The sequence below is a fragment of the Falco naumanni genome, chromosome 2 (genome assembly GCF_017639655.2).
Source record: "Falco naumanni isolate bFalNau1 chromosome 2, bFalNau1.pat, whole genome shotgun sequence".
Classification (NCBI taxonomy): domain Eukaryota; kingdom Metazoa; phylum Chordata; class Aves; order Falconiformes; family Falconidae; genus Falco; species Falco naumanni.
In genome coordinates, this window is record NC_054055.1 from 47,199,575 (window position 1) to 47,226,671 (window position 27,097).

The window sequence follows — 27,097 nt, forward strand, 5'->3', positions numbered from 1 at the left end:
TTTCCTGGGGTTTTATACCATGTATGGAGAGTCCTATATCTTCAGATGTTTTGTGATTTCTTCGTGTTCAATTTAGGATCCCGCTCCAAAGGATCTGATTTTCAAGAAGTGTGGAGAACTTGACTATGAAAATCCAGCTCTTAAAATGTTTTAGTTTAGGTGTTCAGATTCCCTGGACCTCTCTGAAATCTCTTGTCCTTACTATCTTAATTACTTCACTATTGACAATATATTGCTAATCCTACTTTATTCTAGTGCTGTTTTTCTGATGATAAACTCACTGTTCAGACCCCTCTTCATGAATGGCTGTTTTAATATAATTTCTGCTCTTTGGTTGGTTTTATTGTTTTTTTATTCTTTCTTTGGATTTTTATCTGAAAATAAAGAGTACTAAAATCTCATTTACTTGAATTTTCTTCAAGTATATTATTTTGGAAAAAAAAAAAAAAAGCAATACTTTGCTTTCATTTTCACCTTTGCAAAAGGTGTAGCAAAAATACCCATCCTGGTTTGATACAAAGACTTATCTATACCATGAATTTAAACCATGTATAAACAGGAAAAATTCTTCATTAAAAATCTAGCAAAGTGAAAGGAAAGAGTTGAATAAAAAAAAAATAATTAAATTATTACCCCCTTCTACAGTCAGTTAAAAAAAGAAGTCTTTTAAACCTCATATGTTTCTAATTTGAAAACACTACAAATTTTGGTTCCTAGCAGCTGATTTTACATTAGTGACAGTTCCAAAGCTTAATTTCGTTCAAAACAGAATCTCCTCCACCCACGTCTTGAAAAACCAGTTTTGAGAGCTCTTTCAGCTACAAATAGATGAATGATTTCTGTTGTACGTTCATGTGTTCTCTAGTTCTACCTTGCCTTTTCTAACCTTGCCTGTTTTCTCTTTTACAAACATACACATTATTCCTACTCTCTGTGAGAGTTGTTATTAATTCTGTGGCCTAAATTTTAGAGTGGAATACTTATTTAAACACAATGTATTCTTTACAGACATTTACAAATGTATTATGTAGTTATTGCTCTGATACATAACTCTTGAAAAAAATTTCATTCTAGGAACATGTTTTTGTTGTTCTTTGATGTCTGTAAAATAAATGTAGATAATTTTATATGTAGTCCTCAGCAAAAGGATAAAAGCCTAACTAATTGCCAAATAAAGAGAATTGTGTTACTTTTAATTCTGTTTAACTCAAGTGTTTATTCATTAAGTTCTGAATACACACTTGGTAATGTGCTGAGTTAGCAACACCACTGTTCTTTCTATTTCGTGTCCTGACCTAAAGTCTTGAGTGATGGCAGTGGATACTGTTGACCATTTTTTAGGGAATAAAGTACAGCACCAGTTATACATACAGATCCGCACCTGACAGAGTGAGCCTTTAGGGCTATTGTGGAGATCATATGCTTGACTGAAATAGCAAGGTTGGAAGTGTGAAGGATGGTATGGCCTGGGCTGTTGATTTGAAAACCAGCCTTTATCTGCAATCAAGAAGTAAAGCAATGCTTAGAAATACAAATTATTATTTCAGTTGAAGTATAGGTGGACAGACCTGACGGCCCAGTCACAGCACTTCTGATATTTGAGGGAAGAAAAGATGGATGTAGAGAACAGCAAAATTGGTATTGACTTCCAAACAAGAAAAATTTCACCTCACATACTTATGGAAGTCTATCTAGAATAACTGTAATGATGTATCTTCCCAGTGCCTTATTTCTAAGGCTTGGAGATCTTCATCCTGTACCAATTCAGAATTACTTTAATCAGTTGCTTGCTCACACATCTAGGTCTTACTATATTCAAGAGAAATGATGGAGAAAATAACAAAGATTGCTGACCTGACATGAAAGTTGTTAACTGAAGACAAGGAAATACTGTAGTGTGCTTCATAATTGTGATTAAGTAGGATCAAATGTGTTTTTGTTTAAAATGTCATAATGTCCACATTCATCTCATAAAAATGAAAGATAAGCCATGTAGTATAGAATTGACATTAACAGTTAAAATGGAAAAAACCCCCAAGACCAAATCCAAAAAGTAAAGCTGAAGTAAGCTTTCATTTTATTCTCTCACTAATAGTTATTCTATTCAAAATTCCTCCTAGACTGCAGTGAAAGCAAGCAAATGGGTCAAAACACAAAGGATGTGGAAAATTATTTCCTAACCTTTTATTAGCTTTGTAATGGAAAAATTCTAAAATATTGAGCTCTGGTTAGTCACAAGATAATGATGTTCAGCTTAATTTAGAGCAGAATAATCCTTCTAAAAGATGAAATTTTGGTGGAAAGTTTCATATTTGGGATAAGGAAAGAACGAAGTATGTTTATTTTCTTTTTCATATGGTAGATATTAGATGTTTCTGAAAAGCTGGAACTGTAAGGATGAGGCGCAAACAGTAGTGAGCAAGCTGTGGCTATGCAGAACCAAGTATAAGAAACCTGTTTGTTCCAGCTGGCATTTTATGTGGACATGCCAAACTCTGTGGTTTCTATACCCCCCAGGCTGCTTTAGCAATGCAGTATGAGAATCTGGAAGACAGGAAAATTCTGGAACTTTTTTGTTTTAAACTATTTGTTCATCTACAACGTTTTGTATCATCCAGTTCATTAATAATAGTAGGAATGTTGATATGTTAGATGTTTGGCAATGCTTTATATGAAAAACTCCCCTATAAAAACAAATGTTTTGACTTTTAAGAGAAGGTCTACCTTCCTTGACACTCCCTCAACATCTACTGTGTTGGATTACCTATTATACAGTGTGGTGATATGCGGTACCTCTAAGCTGTGGAAAGAAATATTGTTTATTAAAAGCAAAATATATATAAACTGAATATTTATAAATAAGATCTTAATCACTGTTGTAGCTAGAAGCCAAAGAACAAAGACTTGGTTGTTAACTAGTTCAACGTGATGTGGAAAACATGATTCTTACAGGAAATATTTGTATCATTCTTACAGATTTTTTTTTAATACAGCAATGTATATATGTGAAACTTAGTAACATGGAAAGCTACAGCCAAGAACAGAAGAAGGAAGGCAAGAGGACTCTGTTGGAAGAATGGGTGTGTTCAGACCAGCTGAAAACTAGAAGGTCTAGCTTTGAGAATTTAAGGCAGGTGTAAGGTCTTCTGCTGATTGGTCACTACAGGATGTGGAAAGGAGATGTAGAAGTGTGAATCTGGATATTTGTGATAAAAATAGAATTGGAGGCCTGTGCTGCTTTCTAAATAACTTGCTACCAGTTTGGAGGGGCATTTCGCTTTCCCTGAAGTCATGTCTGAATTTTTTTCTGGATTTCTTTGGGATTGTATTTGGATTTCATAAAAAATGGGGGAGGGTCTGAATCCAGGATTACATGTCTTAAAACTTTTTGGGAACTGCTCATCGGACTGGCTGGGGCAGTTTTAATTTTCTTTTAAAGTTTCCTGACGCTGTTTTTAAATTCAAATTACACTGGAGCTACATTCCTGTTTGTTTTTGTTTTGCATTCCAGCTGAGTTGTTTTGCTTCAGTGGCTGAGTTCTTATTAAGAATGCCAGAACATAATTTACTACTATAGTATACTATAGAAGCTTATAACTCCTTTCTCACATTTTCATTTACAAAGTTAAAACATATTTTTTTAATCTCCCTTGAACTATCGGCTAAAGATAAGCAGTTCACTGACCTGTGTGAATAATGTGATGGTTCCAGTTTTTTATGAGCTGAAGTTTTTAAACTAATGTGGTTCTCACAATCTTCTGTCCATTTCCCTTTCCATGTACACAGACACACACACAAGTCACAATAGTGAAGCCCAAAAAAAGAGTGCTTGTATGAGTTGTATCTGCCTCTACAAAAGAGTCTTTTTGTTTCTAATATCTGAAAATTTAAATCTTACCCTGACGATTCTTGATTGTCTGTGCTAGACATTAAAGTAGGATATTTTTTAATGTGTCATTTAAATTTTAATGGATTAATCTTTGATATATAACTTGAAAGTCTGGAAGCAAAAAGTCAACCTTGAGGACAATATGACAGTATTCTGTAGGACTAAAATGTCTGGGTGTAAAATTTCAGAATACCTGGCACATTTGCAGTGCTGACTGTAAAAGGGAGTGTGCCTGTTTTTTATATTCATTTACGCATACTACTTGCAGACTGCAAGACTAGGTAGTAGTTTATTCTGGATGCTGTACATATGTGAAACAGAAATCTTGTTTTGCTCTAAAAACATTTAAAAATGAATATAGGATAAGAGACAGAACACAGTTTTAATTAAATTATGGAGGATGAAGCAAACACAATTGCTGGACTTTCTTCTGTCATTCATGGATAGAAACGGCTGTTGCAAACCTGCTTTCCAGTTGCTTTTCAGGGTCTTAGTGTCATTAATGAATCTGTGGTTAATCTGTAGATTTTAAATACAAGCCTCAAAATGTATGGCTTTTTTACATTGGTGAAAAATTGTATTTCAGAACAAAAGTCTGAGGCTTTCTTGTTTATTTTTGACAAAGGTGTATGATACTACCTTGCCAGTTCTGTGAGAAATTTCTGTTTCCATCATGAATCTATAAAAAGGAAGGCTATAGTGTAACATGAAGTCTACGTAGGAGTTTCCTGTAATTTTTAATGACAAATATTTAAATTGCAAAATGTGTATTTTTAACAAGATATTCTAAGCCTTAGAATGACCACATTTCATTTAATTTCAGCAAAAGAAGGTTTTGTTTTCAAAGTTTCATGATTCATTTCTCTTAGGAAATAGCTTTAAAAGTCTCTGTTAGAAAATAAATCGAAGTTCCTTCCCTACAAACTACTGCTTCTTCTCCAGATGAAGAAGTGCCAGCACTCGTTGCTTGTGAAACATACTGAAATGTCAAGCTATTATCCTGGGACTGACTGAAATAAAAAAAAACAAACAAAAAACCCCAACAAACCAGTATCAAATGTCCAGCTGTTGCTAAGCTGAAAACATAAATAAATCAGAGTCCTATCTATCATGTTATGACAGTTCAGGAAAATTTACAGCAAGACTGATTAAACTGAGAGGTTGATAACCTTCCTGAAGAGTGTCCAGGAAATTCAGTGCATATCTACTTAAAACCTTTTGTCAGTAATTTTAAAAGATATTTTATAACCTATTGCAAAATAAATAAGGCTCACCATAGCCCTGAGCATATTTTTTTTGGGGTAGGAACCAGATCCAGCTATCACATGTTTTCTACACAGACTGTGCCAATGCATGCTTGATACCAACAACTAAGTTTAAAAGAAAGGAGTGTGGGTCAGAGCCTTCCAATCTACATGCCAGAATATTAAACTCTTATAAACATCTGTAATTCCACAGCTGGGTAAGATACATATGGACTTTTGGACTCAAATATCAGTTTTGTGTTTGTACCTTTACTTTTTAGAAAGATCTGTATTTGTTTACATCCAGGTTTTGGTTTCTTGCTTTCTTTTCTTGGTAATCATCAACTTTTTTAGCAATTGTCCAGCTCTAAGTGCAATTCATTGTGGCATCCACTAGTTTTATATGGTTTATTATCAGTATTACTTTTAGTATTTTTGCTAAGCTTTTGTCAAAATTCAACATCTTCACCTTCCACTGGTAAAGAAACAGCCACAGGCTCCAGTCTCTCAATCCACTCTACCCTACCTGAGTGGCCAATGCACCCTACATCTGCAAAAAAGCCAGGACAACTGTGTTACCCAGAGAACCAGGAATGTTTGATTTTTAGTGACTGCTTCTGTCACAAAAACTGTTTTCTGGTGTTTTAGTAAATTTTAGCAGCCTGACCAGTGGAGCTGAATGGGAGCTTTCCAGCTTAACTTTTTTTTTCTCTTGGAAAATGCTGCTTTTCAAAAAGGAATCCATTTGCTAAGGAGTGTCAGTTTTGTTCCCACTACTAAATCAATATTAGGATTGCTTTTTTTTTTTACTTAAAGGGGAATTTCTTGTCATTGAAATGTCGTTATGTTCTGCCTGATGTTTTTCTCTGGGAAAGCCAATATTCAAAATGCAGTTTCCAAGCCTGACGTGAAATCTTTTGACTGGCTCACCTCCCAGATAATAAATATTATTTTTTCTAAATCAGCAGTCTTGGGGGCTCATTTTTTAACCTGGCTTCAGATAAGGGAAGAAGACAGTGACTGGAAACCTGCTGCAGGGCAGAAGGACCGCATCTACTCAGGACCCCTGTTCAGCTGCAGGCCACCGAGCTGTGAGATCAGTCGGTGGGGCTGGGTGAACCCGCATGTGCTCAAGGCACAGCTCTGAGCCACGGGCTGATAACATCTTGCCATTAAGCTAAACACCTCACCCCATTCTTTATTATAATCTCTGTCTTGCCCTCCAAAGGCTCTCACCACCCCTCGTGTTCTCAGGGAAGGAGGTCCTGACAAGGAACAGGAGGGGAGGCAGTGGCAGGCAGAGGTGCAGGGTAGGTGTACACGTAGTCATCACCAGGGAGGGGAAAAGCCACTGCCATGCCTGAGCTTCACTTCTAAGAGGGCTGCAGCTAGCATGAGGTCATTCCACCCTATCGGACTAAACTTGTGTGAAGAGGTGATCAAAGTGGCAACCAAACTTAAACTGGCTTTGGGGCTGATTCTTAATCTCACCGCCAACTCTCCTTTTTTTTTTTTTTTTTCATTTTCTTTTAGATTCCTACAGAAGGACAACCCGCTGAACAAGATGTCAGCTTTCAGCATACGAAAACAGTCTCCTAATCAAAGCGGTAATACTCCTTCATTTTCTGCTCTCAGGGCACTCAGATGTTGAGGCACGGCCTCTCTGCTTTCTAAGAATTGCCATGCCCATTGCACAGCTCCCTCTCAGGGCCTGCTGCCACTCTTTGGCAGTGACAGGCAGGTTATTAGATCCACAGTAGGACCTGCTTCAGACACAAAGCTAGCAGTGTTGAGCATAAACTTTTACTGGCAGGGACTCAGGCCAAAACACCATGCTGGGCAGCGTAGTGTGGTGGAGCTGGAGAACCAGGCACTGTGGTGCAAGATGGTGGCTCACACTGCTGAGGCCCATAGCTGCTGTAGAAACCTGACAGGAGCACGGTGGCTGGCAGCGCAGTGGGCAGACAGGGCATCCATTGATCTCAGCACCATATCTTTGACTCACTCAGGGAAATGAGGAGAAATTAAGGAAAATCAGAATGAGGGGAGGGTGGGGGAAAGCTAACCACTGTCAGATGTGTTCGTTTGTTCCACTGGAGGGATGAAACTTGAGGAGTGCTGGAGTGTGGTTTGTATGCAGACAAGTGACCAGAGGGAAACTGGAAACATGATGAAATTTTCCATTTGCCCGTAACCTACAAAATACTTCTAAAGACTGAAAGGTTTTGAGGCACATGAGGACATGGTTTGGGTGGGATGTGCCAGGTTTAAGTACACCAAAATGGCTGCAGCCACAGCATGGAGCTGCTTGGCTCTACCATGTTAAGGGCATAAACTGTTTATTGCCAAAATAAGAAAGGGATAAGCTCCATCTGACTGTGATCATGTGACCTGAACTGTTGTATCAGTTCTATATTGAATTTTTTAACCAAAACTTGGTAGACAATTAATTAGACTAGAAATGAGTACTCTTCAGCAAACCCAAGGCCTCATGCATTAGCAAATTAATTGTGATGTTTCTTGAAAAGAAAACAAAATATGTATTCCTTGGCTACTGCCCTTGAAGATTTGCCAAAACCTTGCTTGCGCAAAGCATGATTTCTGTGAAATCCAAGAGAGTTTTGCATAGGTAGTAACAGTTTTCCTAAAATGCTCGTGGAAAAAAGCCAGTATTGCACCTGCGGGATTAATTTTAATAGTTGGATATATACTGAGTACTTCTTGAATATACAGAACTATTTATGTTATGTTCGCATCATTGAAGATTTTTTCTTCAAGATTCAGTTTATGGCTGACACTAGAGCACAGATTAAAACATACTGCGGACAGTTGAAAGCATCTTTGGCTAAAACTGTTAGTATGAAAGGAAGGCTGGAATAATTTCCACCCCATGAGCTGCCATCAGCTATCCTTGCTGTAAAGGTATTATCTCTGGAATGTATATACTTGAACTTACCTTTTTCCTATTTTTGAAAATTAACTTATTTTTCCCCAATGCAAATGATTGCACAAAATTAAAAATATCTAAATATTTATCAGAATGGGAAGGAACAGTTTTTGCTACTGGATCTTCATTCAAATCCTTGATTATTGAATGTTGCAAAGTTTTTTTCTATCTATGTATGTTTATCCGAGTTCCTATTATATCCCAGTCATTACTCATAGTATCAGTACATTCAAAACAGTAAATACTTAGAGCAAATGCACGTAATGTGGTCTTGTTCGCCAATTGCAACTATCTCCATTCTTGACAGTGACTAAAAAACAATACTATTATTTAAACTGATGGAGGTCCTATCTCTTTTTGGTTTGCAAGAAATGTTTATTTTAATATATATTTTTATGAACGACTGGAGCTATGTAGATGAGGTTAGGATACCTTCATTTTTTGGAGTCTTTAGAGCCAGGTTTTAATAAATATTTTTAAAATAAAAAATAGCTCAATTGGCACTGAACAGGCTGATGCAGAAATCATGAAGTGAGGATAGACTTTTTGTTCTTAATCTACTATGACTGAAAGCACATTCTTACAAATCTCATCTTTGATGTGCCTGCTCATTTCTTAATGGTCTCAAAGGGCTGTGTTTATGCTGCTTAGAAAAAGAAAGCCAAACCTTGGCATTAAGGCCAAGAGACAGCAAATGTACAGCCATGCTTCTTAAATGTTTGTCACTTCTCTAGCAGCTGTCTTGGAGAGAGCTAGTCCAACACAGAGCCACAGATTTTCTTATAAATCACAGCAGAATGCCAAAAGACAGCTCTAACTAATAACGTAATACTGACTGCATGCATTTTCTGTGGGTGGTCTTTCTATACACAATCTTTATGGTCAAATGTCCTTACTGAACATCAGATAGTGATATCTCCTGAAATCTGGTGGTGTCGAACTCCTTTTGCGTGAATGCTCAGAGAGTGAGGAATTCATGGAGAAAACCGTTGAGGTCTCTAAAGGAAAATCTGAGAAACTCTATATTTTTCATCAGTCAGTGTGTTGATTAATTGGCTGGTATTGACAAAGGTTTTGCATATTTAACTTTACACCTTCTCTTGTCTAGGAAAGTCTGGGGCAAGTTTCACAACTGAAGTTTCTGTTTAGGCTCAACTTCCAGTCTTCCATTTTAAAGGAGAATGTTAAAATGATACAACAATATTCCCCTCACCTCAAACAGGCTGATGATATGAAACGTAGGTGAGAAGAAAAAAACCTGAGTACTGGAGAATAGTCAATGGATATTTTTTTGCTTACTTCTGGGCCAGACCCCTCATAAAGGGAAACCAAAGCGGATAAACATCAGACTTCTAACACAGTGAGGAATATATATTCTCACAAATCAAGTCAACATTGTATTGTTAGTTCCTCAATATACTAAATATCAGTGTTGTTGGGCAAAGGTATTTTAGGTTGATTTCATAAGAAAATAAGGCTTCCATGTTCATATCTTGTGTGAGTGTGCATGCCTGTCTGTCCCTCTTAATAACCTTTGAAACCATACACCAATTTTAGTTAAATTTGACGTAAAGACATAGATCTTAAAAGTATTGCTTTATTGAAAGTTCAATAAAACTAGGTAGCTGGTTAGAAAAGAGACTTTGTTCATTCAGCCACTGAGGAAAAAGCTTCAGAGGGAGTCTAACCCTTTTGAGAAACCTGAAATTCCACACATGTTTGGCTGGATGTAGGTGGAGGACCATGTGATCATCTCATGAAATTTGCATCCTGTCGCACATCTGCAAACACAAAAACCACAGACAACACCCCAGGAAACAGGATTCATTAGTTTGACTTTCCTGGCATTACTGTTGTCTGTATATTTCAGAATTCCTTTATCAGATCTGTAATATTTGTTTACATTAAAAATATACAAAGCTGTTTCATGTTAAAGACGAAACTGAATTTAGTTTGGTAAACAAGGCTCGTGCAGTCCCTTCAAAGTCAAAGGGATCAAGCCACAGACTTTGCAAGCAAGTGGTCTGCACTGGAGTGTCAGCTGAAGATTCAATGTGTGTTAAACTTTTACATATTTCAACCTAATAGTACTTAAGTTTCCAAAGTTATCTCATATGTTCATTTTCAAGACATACTTGCATTTGCAGAAAATAAGAGCCCTTCTGTCGCAATTAAAAGCAGACAACAGTCTACTCATGACATTAACAAACGACGGACCCTTTTGCAAGATAACAGCTGGATAAAGAAGAGGCCTGAAGAGGAAAGGTAAGAAAGATATGAAGTACATTTCTTCTGTATTCAGTTCAGTATGCCAAGTATATTTCTTGAAGTGACTGCTTTTTCATGAATGGTATCAACCAGAATTACATTAATTTAATCAAATAGCTATTATTTGTTTATCTTGATGAGGTATTGATTGCCTTTTGGAAGTATTAGTTTGCTGGACTTTCACTATGTTTTTCATTTAATGAGATGTCAGGCTTCTGCTCTACAAGAAAAATCCCACATTTCATCTATTTAGGTTGCAAGACTATGATCTGATTTTTCTTTTTACAAGCATGAAAATTATAAATCTTGGCAAATTCTTTTAAGGAGCTTAGGTCAGAATCAGTTGAAATCTAGTCTAATGGAAACTAGCATTTGTGTTACAGGAGAAACTCCACCTGGAGATCAGACCCTCATCATTTTGTCCATGAAGAGCACGTAGGAAGAGTTAATTCTTACTGCAAAACGTCTGGAGTCATTTAATGCAGAGATCTGTAGCTGATGTGGTTACGGTGGTAGTGGACAGCTGTGCAATCTGATTAAGGACAGGAATCTTTTGCAAAGAAATAATGTTATGGTTTTAATGTTCAAATTTTAAATAACTACTGTCTTTCTTTTGCTTGAAGTGCTGATGAAAACTATGGAAGGGCTGTACTTAATCAATACAAGTCCCAAGATAGCCTACACAGGTAGAGTATCTGAACACCTTTCTAATGGTATTGCCAAAGAAAACTACGTACTATAACCCGTTTATAGCAAAAGTTTGCTATGTTCCATTCTACTCTACGCATGTTTCTACTGTAAGTCTGACTCTGGTGTCAATAATTCTTAAGTCGATCATTGCAATCGATGTAGCGTTTAATCTGCTGACACCCGGATTGTCTGAAACCTGTATGATACCTTAATTAGAGACTTATATATTGTTTTATTGGTGATGAGTTGTTTAATAAAAACAGTGACCAAAGTGGCATTTCTAATTTTTTTTTATAGCAGTAGCACAAATGAAAAGGAAGATCAGAAAGCTGTACTTGGACGATACAGGTCTGATACTACCTTGGACAGGTAGGGCTTTTTTCTGTATATGTTGCATTTTGTGATTCTCATACCCGTGAGAGGTCTTAAAAATGGATGACATCAAGAGATTTTAAAATTTTGTATTTATTAAGTGTCTAAGTAGAAGACTTCAAATGATTTTTGCATGAATTGTCAATGAGACAAATGGAAATGTGATTTGAGAAAAAGTTCTTTTGACATCTTGCTCTTCTTATTCTGTATCAATTTCTGTGTATTCTGGTCCTCATAAATGCAAGTATCTCTGCACAGATGTTAACCACTCCTCCCCAGTTTCTTGCTTTTTGAACTATAAATCAAAGTCCTATCTCCAATGGTTGAGCACAACATGGCTAAACCCTTAGTTCTTTGCAAATCCTTGCTACCACTTCATACCATTATCACTACAAATAGCAGAATTGTATGCTTATCATATAGGTGCTTAATCTCAAAGTCCTCTTCAGTCTTGACCTCTGGTGAGTTAAGACATGACCATGCTTGTGTTTACAGAGTCTTTCTGCGTTGCACCTTCAAAATTAATATCCGATATCTACAATACGCTGAGACTATGAGTACTAGCATTTAAATGCACACTGTGGGAGAAGTGCACCTGTGTGGTTGGATCTTAGCACTGTTATTGTGTTTGATGATCTTTACTTCTGCTGTAAGAAACAACAATAAATTGTTACATAAAATTTACCTTCTCCATAGAAGTCCGGAACAGAATAGACTACAGAGCTGTGTGATGTCACCCCTCTGTCAGTTCTTCTGCAGGCCAGTGAATCCTGCCGTATTTGTTCACTCGTCACGAGGAAGACATTCTATAGCTTCAATTTACCTGTTTCTCTTCTTTGTATCTTTTCTATTTCCGTATTAGTCTTTTTGATCTGGGGTCCTAATCTCCACGCAGGCACTTAAGATGGGTACAGACGTTGTATATATAGGGGAGTATAACAGTGATTTCTGGTTCATTTCCTATTCTTTCCCTTGTACTTCATAACATTGAATTAGCTCTTTTGAGTGCTGCTGAGAATAGAGCTTTCATTTTCATAACATTATCTGTTTAATTCCAAGACCTCTTTCCTGAGCAATAATAGCTGGTTCAGGGATCAATTATTTTTCTTGGTAGGCATTACTTTGCATCTAAGAAAACTGAATGTCATCTGCCATTTTAGAAATCTGACATGTTAGCAGATGACTTCTGAAAGCCTTGCCAGTTGGCATTTGACTGCCATGTTAGCAACATCTTCTCACTCTCCTTTTCCAGAGAATTTGTAAATATATGAAAAAAACACAGGTCTTGTACAGATCCCCCCTTACACTCTGAAAAAATGTCATCTATTCCAAACCTGTTTCCTACTTTTAAAGCAGTTATTTATTCATGAAATGACCTTCTCTGTTACTACATGGGAGATCAGTTTATTTAAGAACCTTTAAAGCAAATTTCTATGAAGCTTTTTGGAAATTCAAGTAGAATATATCAGCTATGTCGCTCATGTCCACAGGCTCACTGACTTCAAAACAATTTTTAAGGCTTGATTTTTGTGCATAGAAGCCCTGGTTACTAATTTAGAAGTCATAGGACAATTCCAGTTTCTACAGTATCCCTGAACAGCATTGTCCTTTTGTACTCTATATGGTTTTGCTTTATGCTGAGATACTAAGATGTCTGAATTATTTTAGGTTGCAAGTTGACTGTTTTGTGTTTTCATATACACAAATACCTAACATAAAAGGTTCTTAATATGCAGCAGATGACAGAGAATACAAAGAAAAGGTTATATAGTTCTGATAAATAATGTGGAATATGTCCATAAATGGAGTGAATAATGATGATTCCACCTTAAAATTACCACAATGAGGAAGCTGCAGTCATGTTCTTTATTTTTCCTCACTCTTTACTGGTCTTCTCAAAACTGTGGAATAAAGCCATTCCAGGATTAATTTGTCCACACCCATTGCCAGCAGGCACTTCTGCAAGGGATGACCACGTGTTCTACATCTCCTCCAACTTGCAACCTAAGGCATAAAAGGGTGTGGTGATGTCTTTTCTTTTAGCACCTTTTTATTCCTTGCAGTCAAATTTGGTAATTCTGCATCCTCTGTGAAGGATATTCTCCACCCAGTACAATTCCCTTATTTTCTTATAAATTATTTCTGGCAAGCATAACCATAATACAGAAGTCTCCAAGCTTAGAACGTATCAGTCTGCAGAACAGCTATATTGTTTAGTTATCTGTGTGAAAAAGCATTCAACCTTTTTCCTGTTCAAAACTAAAAGGTAGAGTTGAAGATGGAGCATGTTCCTGGAAAGCAGAATACAGTCTAAAGGACTGCTTCTAGTAGACAGTTCTTCAGAAGAATTACCTTGGTATTTGAAATCTCTCAGAGCTGTTTACAGAATTATTGTAAGTCATGTTGTCTATATGGAAAGGAATTTTTGTCTAGCTAAGACACTGTAAAATGGTAGCTTTCTATCCTGCAAAAGGTCTTTAGGAGTTACCTGTTTTCAAGCTAGATTTTGGAACATCTTTCGACAATTCTGCTTTGCATTCCTCCTGGCCATAACTGCAATATTCCAAAAGACAAGAATTTAAAGAATTTGGATCTATCTGGAAGAATGTCTCTTCAATAACTTGTTTTCAAAATGTCAAAATAGTCACTGAAATTCTAATTTTAAAAAAATCCAAAATAAAATATTTGAGGTGTATAGGAGTAATTTTGGGTTCTTCATTGCACATGTGAATGTGACAGTGAAGACATATCTAAAAGCCACATTAAGTATAGCTTCTTGCTTCTTGGATACTGACATATCCATGGTCAAAAAAGATATTGTCGATACGAATTCTGCCTAATCCCATATCTACAAAATTTGAACATGAGTTTCAGTATAGGAGACCTGAGAGAGATGCTGCAGACGACTACAGGCAATTGCACCATTGGCTGCAAGCACAAGAAAACACCAGATGTTGTTAACATAAATCCATAGCTTGATGGCAGCAGATGCACATATACTTGTACTGGCATGTAGATCTACATAATTCAGACAATTGCACTGTGCAGATAATCACAACCAGCCTTTCTGGATAGGAGGAAAAAAATATTTATCCTTTTTTTTCTCTCTCTTAGTATTAAAAACTAACTAAATATTTGACAAAAGATGGGAGAAAACTTAAAAATCAAATAGTGACCATGAAAATTACCTTTCTGTTTTTCCAAGTACTAAATGCTACTAAGTCCAGAATAGTTTCCAGCAAGAATAAAACCTAACTGCATTTGTAGCAATTAGATCTGAAGAGATAGGACTGAAGCAAACAAGACACTTCCATTGTTTGCTTTATTAATAATCTAAAAAATCCTTTACAATGGTAGAAATTATTAGAAAAGGAACTGAGACCAAACCAAAAACATGGTACGATCATGTTTTGCACATCTCGAACACTGCATGCAGAATTTCATGTATGTAAAGAAACTACAGTAGAACCAGAAAAATATAGAAGTTGAGAAAGGAGGATCCCAGGGATGGAATAGCTTTCATATGCAGAATGTCTGAAGAGGCAAAGATTCCCCAGCTTCAAAAACTGTGGTATAGGGAAAGTGAGTAAGGAAGGAATGCTTTCTGTTTGTTGCACTGTAAGAATGGGGAGATACCCTATAAAATGTTTAGGTAATGATTATTTTTTTTTAAGAGAGAGAGAGAGGAAAAAGAAGAAAATATAAAGGAAGAAAAAAAGAATTATTTTTTGCCTTAACACATATATTAATTGTAAGAGTCATCACCACAGGATATTGTGCAAGCCAGAAGTTTAAATTGGTTCAGAAAAACATTAGGTGGGTAAACAGATCATTGATACAAAGGCATCTGTTGGAGAAAGCATTCCGTGTGCGCACAGAGGATATTTTTTGACCACTGCTTATGAGAAGCTGAGAAGTTGTACAAGAAGTTAATATTATACTTGGCTTTCTTCTTTCACTTTTTCAAAGCTTCTGCTACATTGGGGAGCAGTGTAATAGGATGCCAGATGGACCCTTTAAGTCTTTAAAAAAGGGTAAATAAAGAACTACTTAAAGTGTTGTGCTGAAATTTTGAAAATATGAAATGAAACACGAAAGAAACACTGGTTCATTCGGTAGCTGTGAATTAAAAGAAACGCTGGTGTATCCACAGTAATGCTAGCAAGTTTAGCGAGACCTCTAGTGATCTTCTGAGTAACTGTAACTGCTGGTCACAGTCACAAGCTGCCTGTCACATGACATAGTCATTTGCACAAGTAAATTTAAGGTCAGAAGAAAGCACAGAGCATGTGCTGGTGCAGACTGAGTCCCACAGCAACCCTGAGAGTTTTTTATTAAATACAACAGTATTCTGTGATACTTGGCTGAAGGCAGGATACAAAATGTTTTGTACATGTTATCAGATTATAGTTCTAGGATTGATTATTTTGTATCTATAGCTTCCATTTATAGAAGGAACTAAAATTAAATAATTTATATATGTAAAAGAGTTGTAGCTCAAAATATGTTTCAGCTCTTTTAACCAAATATTTAAGATATGTACATCACTATATTTGTGCTTTTTGGAGTCCCCCTGTTCTTATTAAAGGATATTCCATACATGAGAAGAAAGTTGGAATACAGTAAGTACTTAAGCTGTTTCAGCTATGATAGCTACATGGTATTTTCTGTGAAAATTTGGAAGGCTTTTAGGTAACAAGTACAGAATCCATAAAGGGCTTGAAAAATCATGTTGTTGTTTCTTAGTGTAAATTTCATGGCTTAATAAAATAAATTCAAGCACAAATAATGTAACATCTTTGATACGTGTTATTCCTGTAGGTCAGTACCATGCTTTGTCAGGGATTTTACACCAGAGTATTTTCAAATCGCATTGATCTCTAAAAGCTGTAAAGAAAACAAGACCGTTGCATCTCCCACAGGATGGTGAGGGATAGGAAAATGGTATAGTTTATGTACTGCTTGCCTGAACATTGCTTTCTTTCTAGTATCTTGATCTAATTCAAAGGTGTTGTTATAAATTAACTGTTAACAATAATGCTTGATACAGTATATCAATTAGCATTTGATAAGTGTTTTAAAGCAGTTTTTTCAGTGAGCTACTCTGACTCTTCAGATATTAATGAACTAAATTTATATTAATTCAGCTGCTGTTCATACCCATTTTGATACTTGGAATTTTTAATCTGTACCCAGGGCAAAGTGATACTCCATCTTTATTGATAGTGTTTGTTGGGTTTTTTTTAAATATCTAGAGTGTGCATTGTAAATACTTTCTGTGTTTCTGACAGAATTCCAGCCAGAAGTGATATTGATAAAATAAATACATCCCCAACTCTGAATAATAAGCAAAGCAACAGGTATGAGTTTTGGAAACTTTATCATCTAACCATTATGTATTAGGATTTATCATGTATCATGTATAACTTATCAGGCATTATCTTCTAAGCATTATATATTATCATAACTTCTCAATAAATGCACATACTAGAATATATAGAGAAGTTGTTTGTATTGCATATGGCCTAATAGGCTTCATTTCACCACCTGACATCTGGAATGCAGACATCTATAAGTGGGTTTTCAGAGGCTATTTTTATAGCCAGAGAGGAGAAAAAGGGTCTTTCAGAGATATAGCCAGAGAGGAGAAAAAGGGTCCTTCAGAAGACAATTAATCTGATGTCTCTCAGATATTTTTTTTAGAATAAGAGGAATCTTCCTTAAAAATGCCTATTTCTTCAACTCAGATTTCATATTTACTCAACATAGCAATTATTTAAGAAACACAGTATTTTAAATACAAAAAACAGTGCTTTGAAAACAGTTCGGTATGGATATGTTCTAGAGCTCTACACTTCTCTGCATGAATTCTACATACATACAATATGTATTTCTGAGGAAAGACTACATGAAAATATTCTAATTAATGTTTTCAGTGGAAAATGTCACTGAAAATTGCCAATGGAAAACCTGAGTACCAAAAGATAGAAAATACTTTTTTTCATAGACAGGCTGATTTTTCCAGTGGAAAACTTCTATTTTGTCAGAAGGTCAGTTTTATGTTTAAAACTGCTTGAAATGAATTTTAAATTTAAAATAAGTTGGCAACATTTTTTTGACATCTTATTAAAAGAGTTGTTATGATTCAAAGATGACCACTTTATACATGTAATATGACTACACAATACTGAAAATTGATTTTCTAAAGAACTTACAGCTCTTACCTAATTGAAATTTTTCTTTAAAAAATGAAAGTCAGAAGAGCTCAGCCATCGTACTTATAAATGTAAAGAGACAAATATATCACTTTGTGCCTTTATCAATGTCAGTAGTGTTTTATCAGTAGTAAATTACACTGAATATAGTTGCTAGTGAAGACTGAGCACTGCAATTAAATGTCATCTTGCAAAGCTGAGATATTACTCTGAAGAGCAAATGAGTCTCTCTGGCGTTTAAAGTTCAAGTGAGGTCATTCTTTTGAATTATGATTTTCACCATTATGTTGTAAATCATGGTGATGATGACACATGAAACATCATATAAATTGGATTTTTTGTTATTTTGTCTGGAGCTGATTTTTTAATAGACCTACCGTGAAATCTGAATTGGGACTTAAGTGAGACTTAAATGGTATATACCTTTCCCTGCCAGAGAGCAGTAAGATGATTTGTAAAGCTCTGTTCTTCAGTTACTCTCATTACATTAAGAACTGCAGAGGACAAGACAATAACTCTCTGACAAACTGTGTGAGAAAAATCACTGGCTTGGAATTTATGTATTTAGGAGTATGAGCAGTACAGTCTCCTTTTACAGGCATAATGAAAATAAAGCAAACTTGACATAACTGAATAAGAAACATAAAATTTAAAGCATGAAAAATAAAAAAATTGGTGGTTTAGTGGTTAAAGACTGAAGTGTAGGTACAGAAGTCAAGGTTTTAGGAAGCCAGAAATTACTTTAGATATCAAGTAAAACCACATCTATTCTCCAAGCATCAGAATCCCTTAAGGTGTCCCAAATCTTGTATCCTTTGAGATATTTCCAAAATTTCAGTTGACATATATAAACACAGTCATACCATTTACCATACACAGTTGTATCATTCTCATAGTAGAAATACGATTTCTTATCACTTTTTTCATTTAAAATTATAAACTTATTGAAAAATAATTAATTAAGTATATTTCTTTAACAGACAATCTTGGACTCCTGATGCAGCATCCGAAAACACTACTGCAACTTCTCCAATCAAGAAGAAAAGGTATTCATTACCATCACTGCACTCTATTACACTACAATAATGTATCACAATTACAGGAAAAAACATTACCAACTTTCTCCTCTAGTATGCTCTAACTCCTCAGCAAGCCTCAAGAACTAAACTTTTACATGCTCTGCCTTTTTCTGTAGGAGTACTGGCTGCCAACTGGATTGAACTCCGTTCAATACCACTCTTTGGGCTTGGCAGTTCAGCCAGCTTTTTACCCAGTGTAGAGTACACCCATCCAAGCAGTCAGTTTCTTCAAGAGAATGCTGTGGGAGATAGTGTCAAAGGATTTACTAAGGTCCAGGTAGACAACAGCCGCAGCCTCTCCCTCATCCACCAGGCAGGTCATCTTGTCGTAGAAGATCAGATTCGTCAAGCAGGAGCTGCCTTTCATAAACCCAACTTGACCCCGTGCTGTTGCAGTACATATGAACTACAGTGTTTTCTGCATGCATGATACACAGCTAGCTTTAAAAATTTGCATTTCAGATAGTATTGTCTGAGCAGGAATAAAAACATGGTGTAGAACAAATAACTTTAATTTGTAATTTAAAATACACTGCTGGTCATAGCTGTATTTTTATGCATCCTTCCCAGCCATGAATTTTGTTCATTTGTGATTTTCTCTTCCATACTCCATGCATAATAATTGTAATCAGTAGAATTATGAAAGTAGAAACTAAAATGTCATCATTTTCATATTAGCAGCCTGCTTGTTTGGTGGCGGTTTATGGTGTAGTAGTTCTCTTCAGGCTCTTTGAAGATGTGAAAGGCCACCACTGAATTGCACTGTTTATGGTGCAATTGCTTCTTTTTCCTCACAAACAATTGCTGGATTGATAGTTTTGTAGGGGGGTGGGTGGGGGGAAGAAGGAGAACTGAAAGTGCTTGTGATGTTTATGTGACCTCTAATACCAGCCTGAATGTGTTTCTTGGGTTGATACTTGACACTCTTTCCTTTGTGCATTCCATCTGGTTGTCCTTCCCATGAATGATTTGTTTATTTGTACCATTCAAGTTGCAGAACAGACCACCTACAGTCAGACAATGCATTATTCAAAATAATTAAAATTATTATATTTTCAATTCCATTCAGTTATCTGGAAAAAAAAATCTAATTAGTATCTACATGGATTATTTCAAAATACTAATTTAAGAAAAGTGTCAGGTATTTCTACATCAGCTTTGACATTCTAACATTCATAGTATGCTGTTCAGCCCCATATCATTAAACTAATACTCAAAGATTTATTTGTTAACACTGACAGGCAATCTTGGATGCCTCCCCCTGTTTCGAGTAGTAAGACCATGACAGAAACAGTGGAAACAAAAGGGTAAGTACTGATGATTACTAGTTATTTCCTAATTGTTGGCTGGAGCTGATTTTGGGAGTGAGTTAACCGAGTGATTCTTTGAGGGACTGTGTTTGATGAGTAAAATGATATGGCAAGAGAAAGCACCTCATGTCTAACTACTTCCTTGGGTTCTTAGCAGCTTGACGCCCAGCATTGACTGAGGTCGGAGTATAAGAAATGCCAGCCACTTGAGGTTACATAAGTGATCCCCATAATTTTTCTACCGTGCTTGTACGCTTTCTTCATGGTTTTGACTATTTCAGTTAGATCTCCACATGACAAATCTGCTATACAGCAATGAGCCATAAGGGCAGGAATCTATTGCTGCCCTTTGGTCTGACGGCCAGGACCTAACCCTGGGCCCTTTTGGTTAACAGCGTGGACAAAACCTCAACATCTGTTTCATCAGCTCTCAGCAAGGTGTCCAAGAAATAGTTTAGAAGAAAATCTCAGGCTAAAGTTACTTGCAGACAAATGTTTAATATTAATTTCTAAAGTTGTGGTTGCATTCTGACAGATCAGAAAGAGAACAGACAACATTTCTTGTGCTCTCATCTAAACGCATAATATGGATGGTTTAAAATATTAATGCCTGAGCTTTCATGATATTCTTTGCTTAGGTCCTCTTCTGGCAGCAGCATGGCCTTTGTGCTTCTCTAGTTTTAATATGGGAAACTTCCAACATGAGTCTTATGCATACCCATGATGAAAATTAAATGAAACTGAAATGAACAGATACAGTGTCATGCTAGGTGTAAATCCTTGGTAGATGATTGCTAAGGGAGTTTATGGAATCTTTCTCACTGGAAGACATAAATGCACGAATCCTTAAAACCCAAGTTTAGCAATTATTTTTAATCTTATTCTGTGTTTAGTAGTGTCCATCTGTTTGGCCAAGATTCAAAGTCACTGACCATTCAGGAGAAAGATAACTCCTAGACGCTAAAGTTTATTTTCTAAGTCAGTGCTTACTAGATATTTTTGATATGCCAACTATGATGAATGTATTTGGCTTCATTTCAGTGTATCACTATGATCATGGTAATTTTGAAAGCATAGGATAGGATGCATCCTCTATATGGCATCTGCCCAGCTTCTACAAAAAGCTGGGATTCCTGTGTCCTCAGTACTAATTATCCGGTTACTCCTCTGCTCTCATGGTTCATTGGAGAAGACCAAAATACAGGCATATTCTTTCTGAAGCTTTCATGACCCTTCCTGGATCACCTAACAATAATGTCACCAAGGACAGCCAGTTAAACAGTGATAGGCATTAAATGATTTATTTATCTTTTAAAAGTGCTTTGAAGATATGAAAGCTATTTCAAATTGTGACTATTACTGTAACTAATAATAGTCACTAAAGTAAAGCCTTTTACTCACTTCTGAGTTTCAGGAAATAGTGCTTACGCATAGATGCTAATAGCCACAGTTGTAAAAGGTCACTATCAGTCTTAAAGGCATGGAACAAAATGCTGAGTCTTTTCTTCAAATATGAGAATGGCTGATTGTTCTTCTGTCCTTAGGAAGAGAGTTCAGCAGTCATAGGTTTGTGGGTGTTTTTAGTCAGAGTTTATTTACTTACCTTTTCTGATTCTGAGACCTGATTCTAGCCTTCTATAGTCAAGCATGACACGTAAACTTCTAGAGTGCTTTGCCTCAGTTCTGAGCTGATTAAGCACACTTTACAGAACACTTAAAAGAAATTGCAATCGAAGCTAAGAATATAAGCAGTTCACTGTAACTGAGTTTTTTGGTTGTGAGTTGTGTGCTAGAAAACAAAACACTATTGAACAGAGTGATTGGAAAATGTTAATTGAAGAATGATTGTCTTAGTAACATATCAAGAATATGATTAGAATTTAATATTGTGCTAGTTGAGTTAAACATGTTAAATTCCACATTAACAAACAAAAATACCATCTTGGAAGGATGGAAAAGTAAAATTCATGGCTGTTGATTGATCAAAAATCCGGCAAAGTGCTTCGATAGTAGCATTTTGCAACTTGGTTTCTGAAATATTTACTCTTTTCTTTCTCTAGGACCGTTTCAGAAAATTCAGAGGCTCCAACAACGTATGTCTTGCTTAATTTGCTTCTTAGTAGATTTAGCAATGCAACACATTCCTATGCACAAACCTTGATTATTATTTTACATGTATTTATAATACAAAGACTGTATAATTTACCTGGGAGGGTTCCTTGATGGTCACAGAAGTGCATGAAGAAGACTTCCTTTCTTGCAGAAATGTAATTATTTTCACATAGTTTAGAACATTTAATTGGACATTTATTCAGATTGAAAAAACAACTGTAACTGCATAAAAAAATAAAAACTGCTTCAGAATTTTAGTTCCACAGTTATATAGGTTGCTAATGCAAATATCCTTTATACTAAACTGATACTGTAGAGAGCAAAAAAGAAAGTGTGAGCAAAGTGAAGGAAAAGGAAGTGATAAATTAAAAAGCTGGCCAGATGCAAAAGCTTGTAGTAGAATGCATTAATGTAAGATGAATTGATATAAAGCAAAATTATTTGAGTGTCTGCAAAGGTTGCTCTAATTTTTGAAAATAAATTTATTAAATTAATTCATGAATTAAATGCACATTTCACATAGTCTAAATTAGAAAAAGATTACTTAACTAACCTGTAATTTCATGGTTGATAATTAAGACAGATACACAACTTCTTATGATTTAGTTGCCATCCTAACAGCAAGTTTCTCTAAAGAAGCATTTAACTCTCATTTCCAGCTGTACCAGTCACCAGCCACCTTCTTCTTTTCTTATTTCAGTATTGCTGCAGTGACCAATCTCACTGTTCACACAAATAAGTAAAAATAGGAAAGTATAATTATTTACTTATTTATTTTTTAACAAATAAGTACTTTGCTAAATAAGTAAAATGTATTTAATAGGAAGTAGAAAAGTATACAAAAGTTCCTTTCCTACTAAAATAATTTTGAAACAGTAAAAAAGCTCCACTTTATTTCTATATCCATACTAGCAAAACAGCTAGTCTTGGAATACTAATTTTTCAAAAGGCTAAGTGGATGCAGTAATCCAGTAAACTAAAGCATTGCATAGCTCTTTAGATAAGTATTCTTTATCTATATCTTCTATATGTATAATTATTTAAATATAGTATATATTTATATATTATACATATAAATTTAAAGAAAAACACAGAAAAAAGTTTCTGAAAGAAAATCCTAACTCACTGTGGTTACACCTGTAAGAAATACATCTACAACGATAATCCATTTAAATGTTATGTTTCCAAATATCTTCCTGTGCCTTAAGTATGTTTTTGCATTCCTGTTGCAGACCTGCCTTTTCATCAGAACAGATGACCCCTCAGAAATCAAGGATGGATGTGGACAATCCAGCTACAGCAAGGTAAAGTAAGCAGATATATTCAATACAATGTTTTGATAAACATTGATTAATGTGATATAAAGTACTCAATTTGTTTGAATTCCATATTTGATAGCTCATTTGGAGCACTCATTTGGTGAGTGATAAATGTAGCATTTATCTATTCCCAACCATTGGCTTAGAAGTACAAACCTTGAGTTCCATCTTATTGACTTGCTAAGTTATTTCAGATGTTTCATTTTTTATTCTTTCAGACTGTCTAGCCTGCATCTTGAAGAGCAGCATGTATACATAGTTGCTGCAAATATTTGGAAACAGGTGAATTGCAGTGGTACAGATTATATAGTACATTTTCTTTGGTCTTCAATAAATTAAGGGAGAGGTAATATCTACATTCTAGTATGTATATAAAAAAAACCAACAAAACTTGTGCATTGTAGTGTTAACATTTTAAATAGTAAAACCCCATCATATACCATTTAGTGTGACAAAATTAGTACATTTAAACAGATGGACTTGTTCTTGTAGTATGAGTCAGATGGCATATGTACTAACGTATCTTGGAAAGTGTACAGAATACCATGAAAACTACTGGTGGAAAAGACATAAAAAACCTATTTTTTTTTACTGAAATTCCAGAAAACGGTAAGGTTCTCTGCTGATGAAAATGTTACATTTTTCAAAACAATCAGCAATAACCATGCAAACATTTGAATCTGTGACTTCGACCAGAATATAATGCCTGAATATGCAATTAAAAAGTGAATGAATTAATTAGAAATAGATTTCTAGATATGCACTGAGAATTACAGTAGCTCACTGTACAATTTTTACCTGGAAATATTAAATGGTGCAGACACTAAAATTAGATTACATTAGCTAATTTTATTTAATTTGCTTCATAAAGTACAGTTTTCTGTGGTCTGAAGCCACAGCCTATATTATTTTGAATTGTTCCTCCCTCCTCCAAAGCCCCCAGTATGTAAAAGCGGTACAAAATGATTAAGAAAAACATCCAAAAGATGTCTGACAGTGTAATCTGTAGGGAAAAAAAAAAAAAGCAGGGCTTCAGTGAAACGTTGTCCTGTCGATAAATGTGAGGGATCTCAGAGAATTAAATATACCACTGTATTAACTAGGGAAGTCACAGCCATTCTTTACTCCTAAAGGCTTGTTAAGGTTTTACTTAATCCCCACCCTCAATCGATTCACGTTCCTCATCCCCCGGTGGCTCTCATTAGCATCTGAAGCTTTGCATTCCTGTCCCTCCATTGGTGGAGAGCTGGAGGAATATTTTACTGGTCTACAAGTTTCTATGGTAACATTGCACAGTTACAGCTATTTGTGTCAGTATATAAACTATAAGTAGCCTGTAATCTTAGTGAGCAAAATTCAGCCCTCTTTACTCCTGCTATAATTCCTTTACATTTGGTTGGTGCTTCAGATGTCACCTATCTGCTGCTCATGTTAGCTTCACAAAACTACAGATTTTTCTAGAATTTATGCTTACCAAAAATTTATTAAGCAGCTGTCAGCAGAAGTGCCTTTTTTCTATTAGAGATGTCATATAAATGCTATTTTTTTGGCCAAAAATTATTTTGTCACACAGAGGAAGTAAACAGTTACACAAAAAAAGTATTTCTAGTAACACTAACATTCATTAGAATAATATCCTTTAATTTCCTATATTTTTTCATAGAATGGAAAGATTTTCGAGTCACACTTTTTAAAGTCATACTTAATTGATTATTTGACTCACTCAGGATTCTGATAGGGATGTTAAAGGAATAATGAATTAATTTCAGCATAAAATTAGTGGGAAATAGAATTGGTTTTCTACCAAACTGGTCAGCAACACAAGGAAAATCTTTCAGAAAGGATTTACTCGAGAAGGTTGCAGATATAATCTCTTTTGGCTAAAAATGTAAGCTTCATTGTGTACTGTTCTATGCAAGGCCTAACACTGATTCTGTTACATAAAAAGCATTTTTTGCATTGTTTTCAAATACAACAGATAGATGTGGCATCCATTTTAAAAGATAGACTACACAATAATTTACATAGCATATCTGGCATGGATATATGGACCACCACCTTTTGGATATGTTTAACAGAATGGAACAGGCATCTCATCATTAATTTGGGCACCTATAGATACCCTAGACAGCATAAGTAGGCTAGCATCCAGAAAAAGTAAAGATAACCACTGTCTAAGAACTCTGTATTCTTCAAAGCATAATAGGTCATTCTCAAATCAGGTCTCTTGGTATCTAACAAATGCAGCAGCATATGAGCACTGCACTGGATACATACAGAGACATTTTCCTGATTTACTCAATGGGTCTTTTATTCATTGCTTATCAAGTACTTTTTGTCTTTCTTTTTCAACTCAGTGGAGATCCCAGATTCTCCCTCTGCGCTTTTCCATTACAGAATTGTAGCAACCATTAAATGCAGGTCTTTAAAAAACTGCATTTTTTAAAGAACCATGTTCTGTGGGCAATCTTGTTAAACCAAACATCTCGAGGGTGTTTAACACAGCTTTAGTCAATCTTTCATTAATTATTACAGTTAAGATGCTAAAATGTGTATTTTTGTAAAATGCCTTTATATGGGGTTCACTTGTATTCAACTGTGCTGCTTCCTTGCATATGATCTACAAAGAAAGTAACAGTACTTGGTACAGGGGACCACATTTACCAATGCAAAGGTATTACCACCAAAAGATGCAGCATAATCAAAAAAGTCATATTTCCAAGAGTTCATAAATAGTAGAAGTAATTAATTGATCTTTTATTTTGCTTAGATATATCAGAAATTGTGTTGGACATGCTTGAGGAGAAGTTTTTGTCACTCAAAAAATGTTGGAAGCAAGAATACTAAAACAGAACTCACATGGACATACCCATAATTCAGTAGCTGTAACTGCAGTCAGATCTTGCTTTGGCTACCATGACAATTTTTTCTTTATGGTAAAGTGAAATGGCTTTACACTTTCTAAATTGTTTCTGATAGTACAAATTAATAGTCATTTTTGATGATATATTTTTGCATTTAAGCAGAAGGCACTTCCTAGTTCCTAGTGATGGGGACCTTCTGCCTCCCAGTTCTGACTGATTCGGCATTCAGTGGAATGATGGTTTACAGCTTTTCTGCATGTTGATATAAATGATATGCTGTTGCAGAGCTTATCTGAAGAGATCCAAGCCCATTATTCCTAACTGAAAAGTTAATATAGTGTTTACAGGGTCATAAATATCCTCCAACCAAAACTAAGTTGTGCTTTTTTTCAGTGATCTTTCCCAGTCTACCTCCTATAAAACATTCTGATCAACAGCTTCTTCCTCTGTATTTAACTCCAAAATCCTCTGGGCTAAACATTACACTGGTTTTGGCACAGTATAAATTGGCTTTCACAGTTGACTGCAGACCTCTTCTGTTCCCTCATGTTCGGTTGTTACTGATGAAAGGTCTGAATGAGAGCTCCTGGCACTGATTAATGAGCACAGCGGTTTGGAAGGAAATGCACCCTGCTTCAGAATAAATGCCACTCTTTTCTCAAAGAACTTCTTTATTCATTCTTAGTTATATATGACAAACTCTGATATAGGGACAATAAAGCAGCCATGGATGGCAGATCAAAATTCAGCTGCACCCATGATGTTAAGGTTTACCCAGCGAGATGCCT

At 35.6% G+C, this 27,097-nt stretch overlaps 1 protein-coding gene across 1 annotated transcript in view; it reads left to right on the forward strand.

Moving 5' to 3' along the window:
* Positions 1–27,097, forward strand: part of SCEL (sciellin) — a 34,242-nt gene that overhangs the window by 130 nt on the left and 7,015 nt on the right. Inside the window, exons 2-10 of the mRNA XM_040583461.1 lie at positions 6,667–6,740; positions 10,228–10,345; positions 10,972–11,034; positions 11,336–11,407; positions 16,702–16,770; positions 18,606–18,671; positions 19,946–20,011; positions 22,075–22,107; positions 23,359–23,430. Coding sequence (XP_040439395.1) covers positions 6,698–6,740; positions 10,228–10,345; positions 10,972–11,034; positions 11,336–11,407; positions 16,702–16,770; positions 18,606–18,671; positions 19,946–20,011; positions 22,075–22,107; positions 23,359–23,430 — 602 coding nt within the window. The 5' untranslated portion in view covers positions 6,667–6,697. The remainder of the gene's footprint in view (positions 1–6,666; positions 6,741–10,227; positions 10,346–10,971; positions 11,035–11,335; positions 11,408–16,701; positions 16,771–18,605; positions 18,672–19,945; positions 20,012–22,074; positions 22,108–23,358; positions 23,431–27,097) is intronic.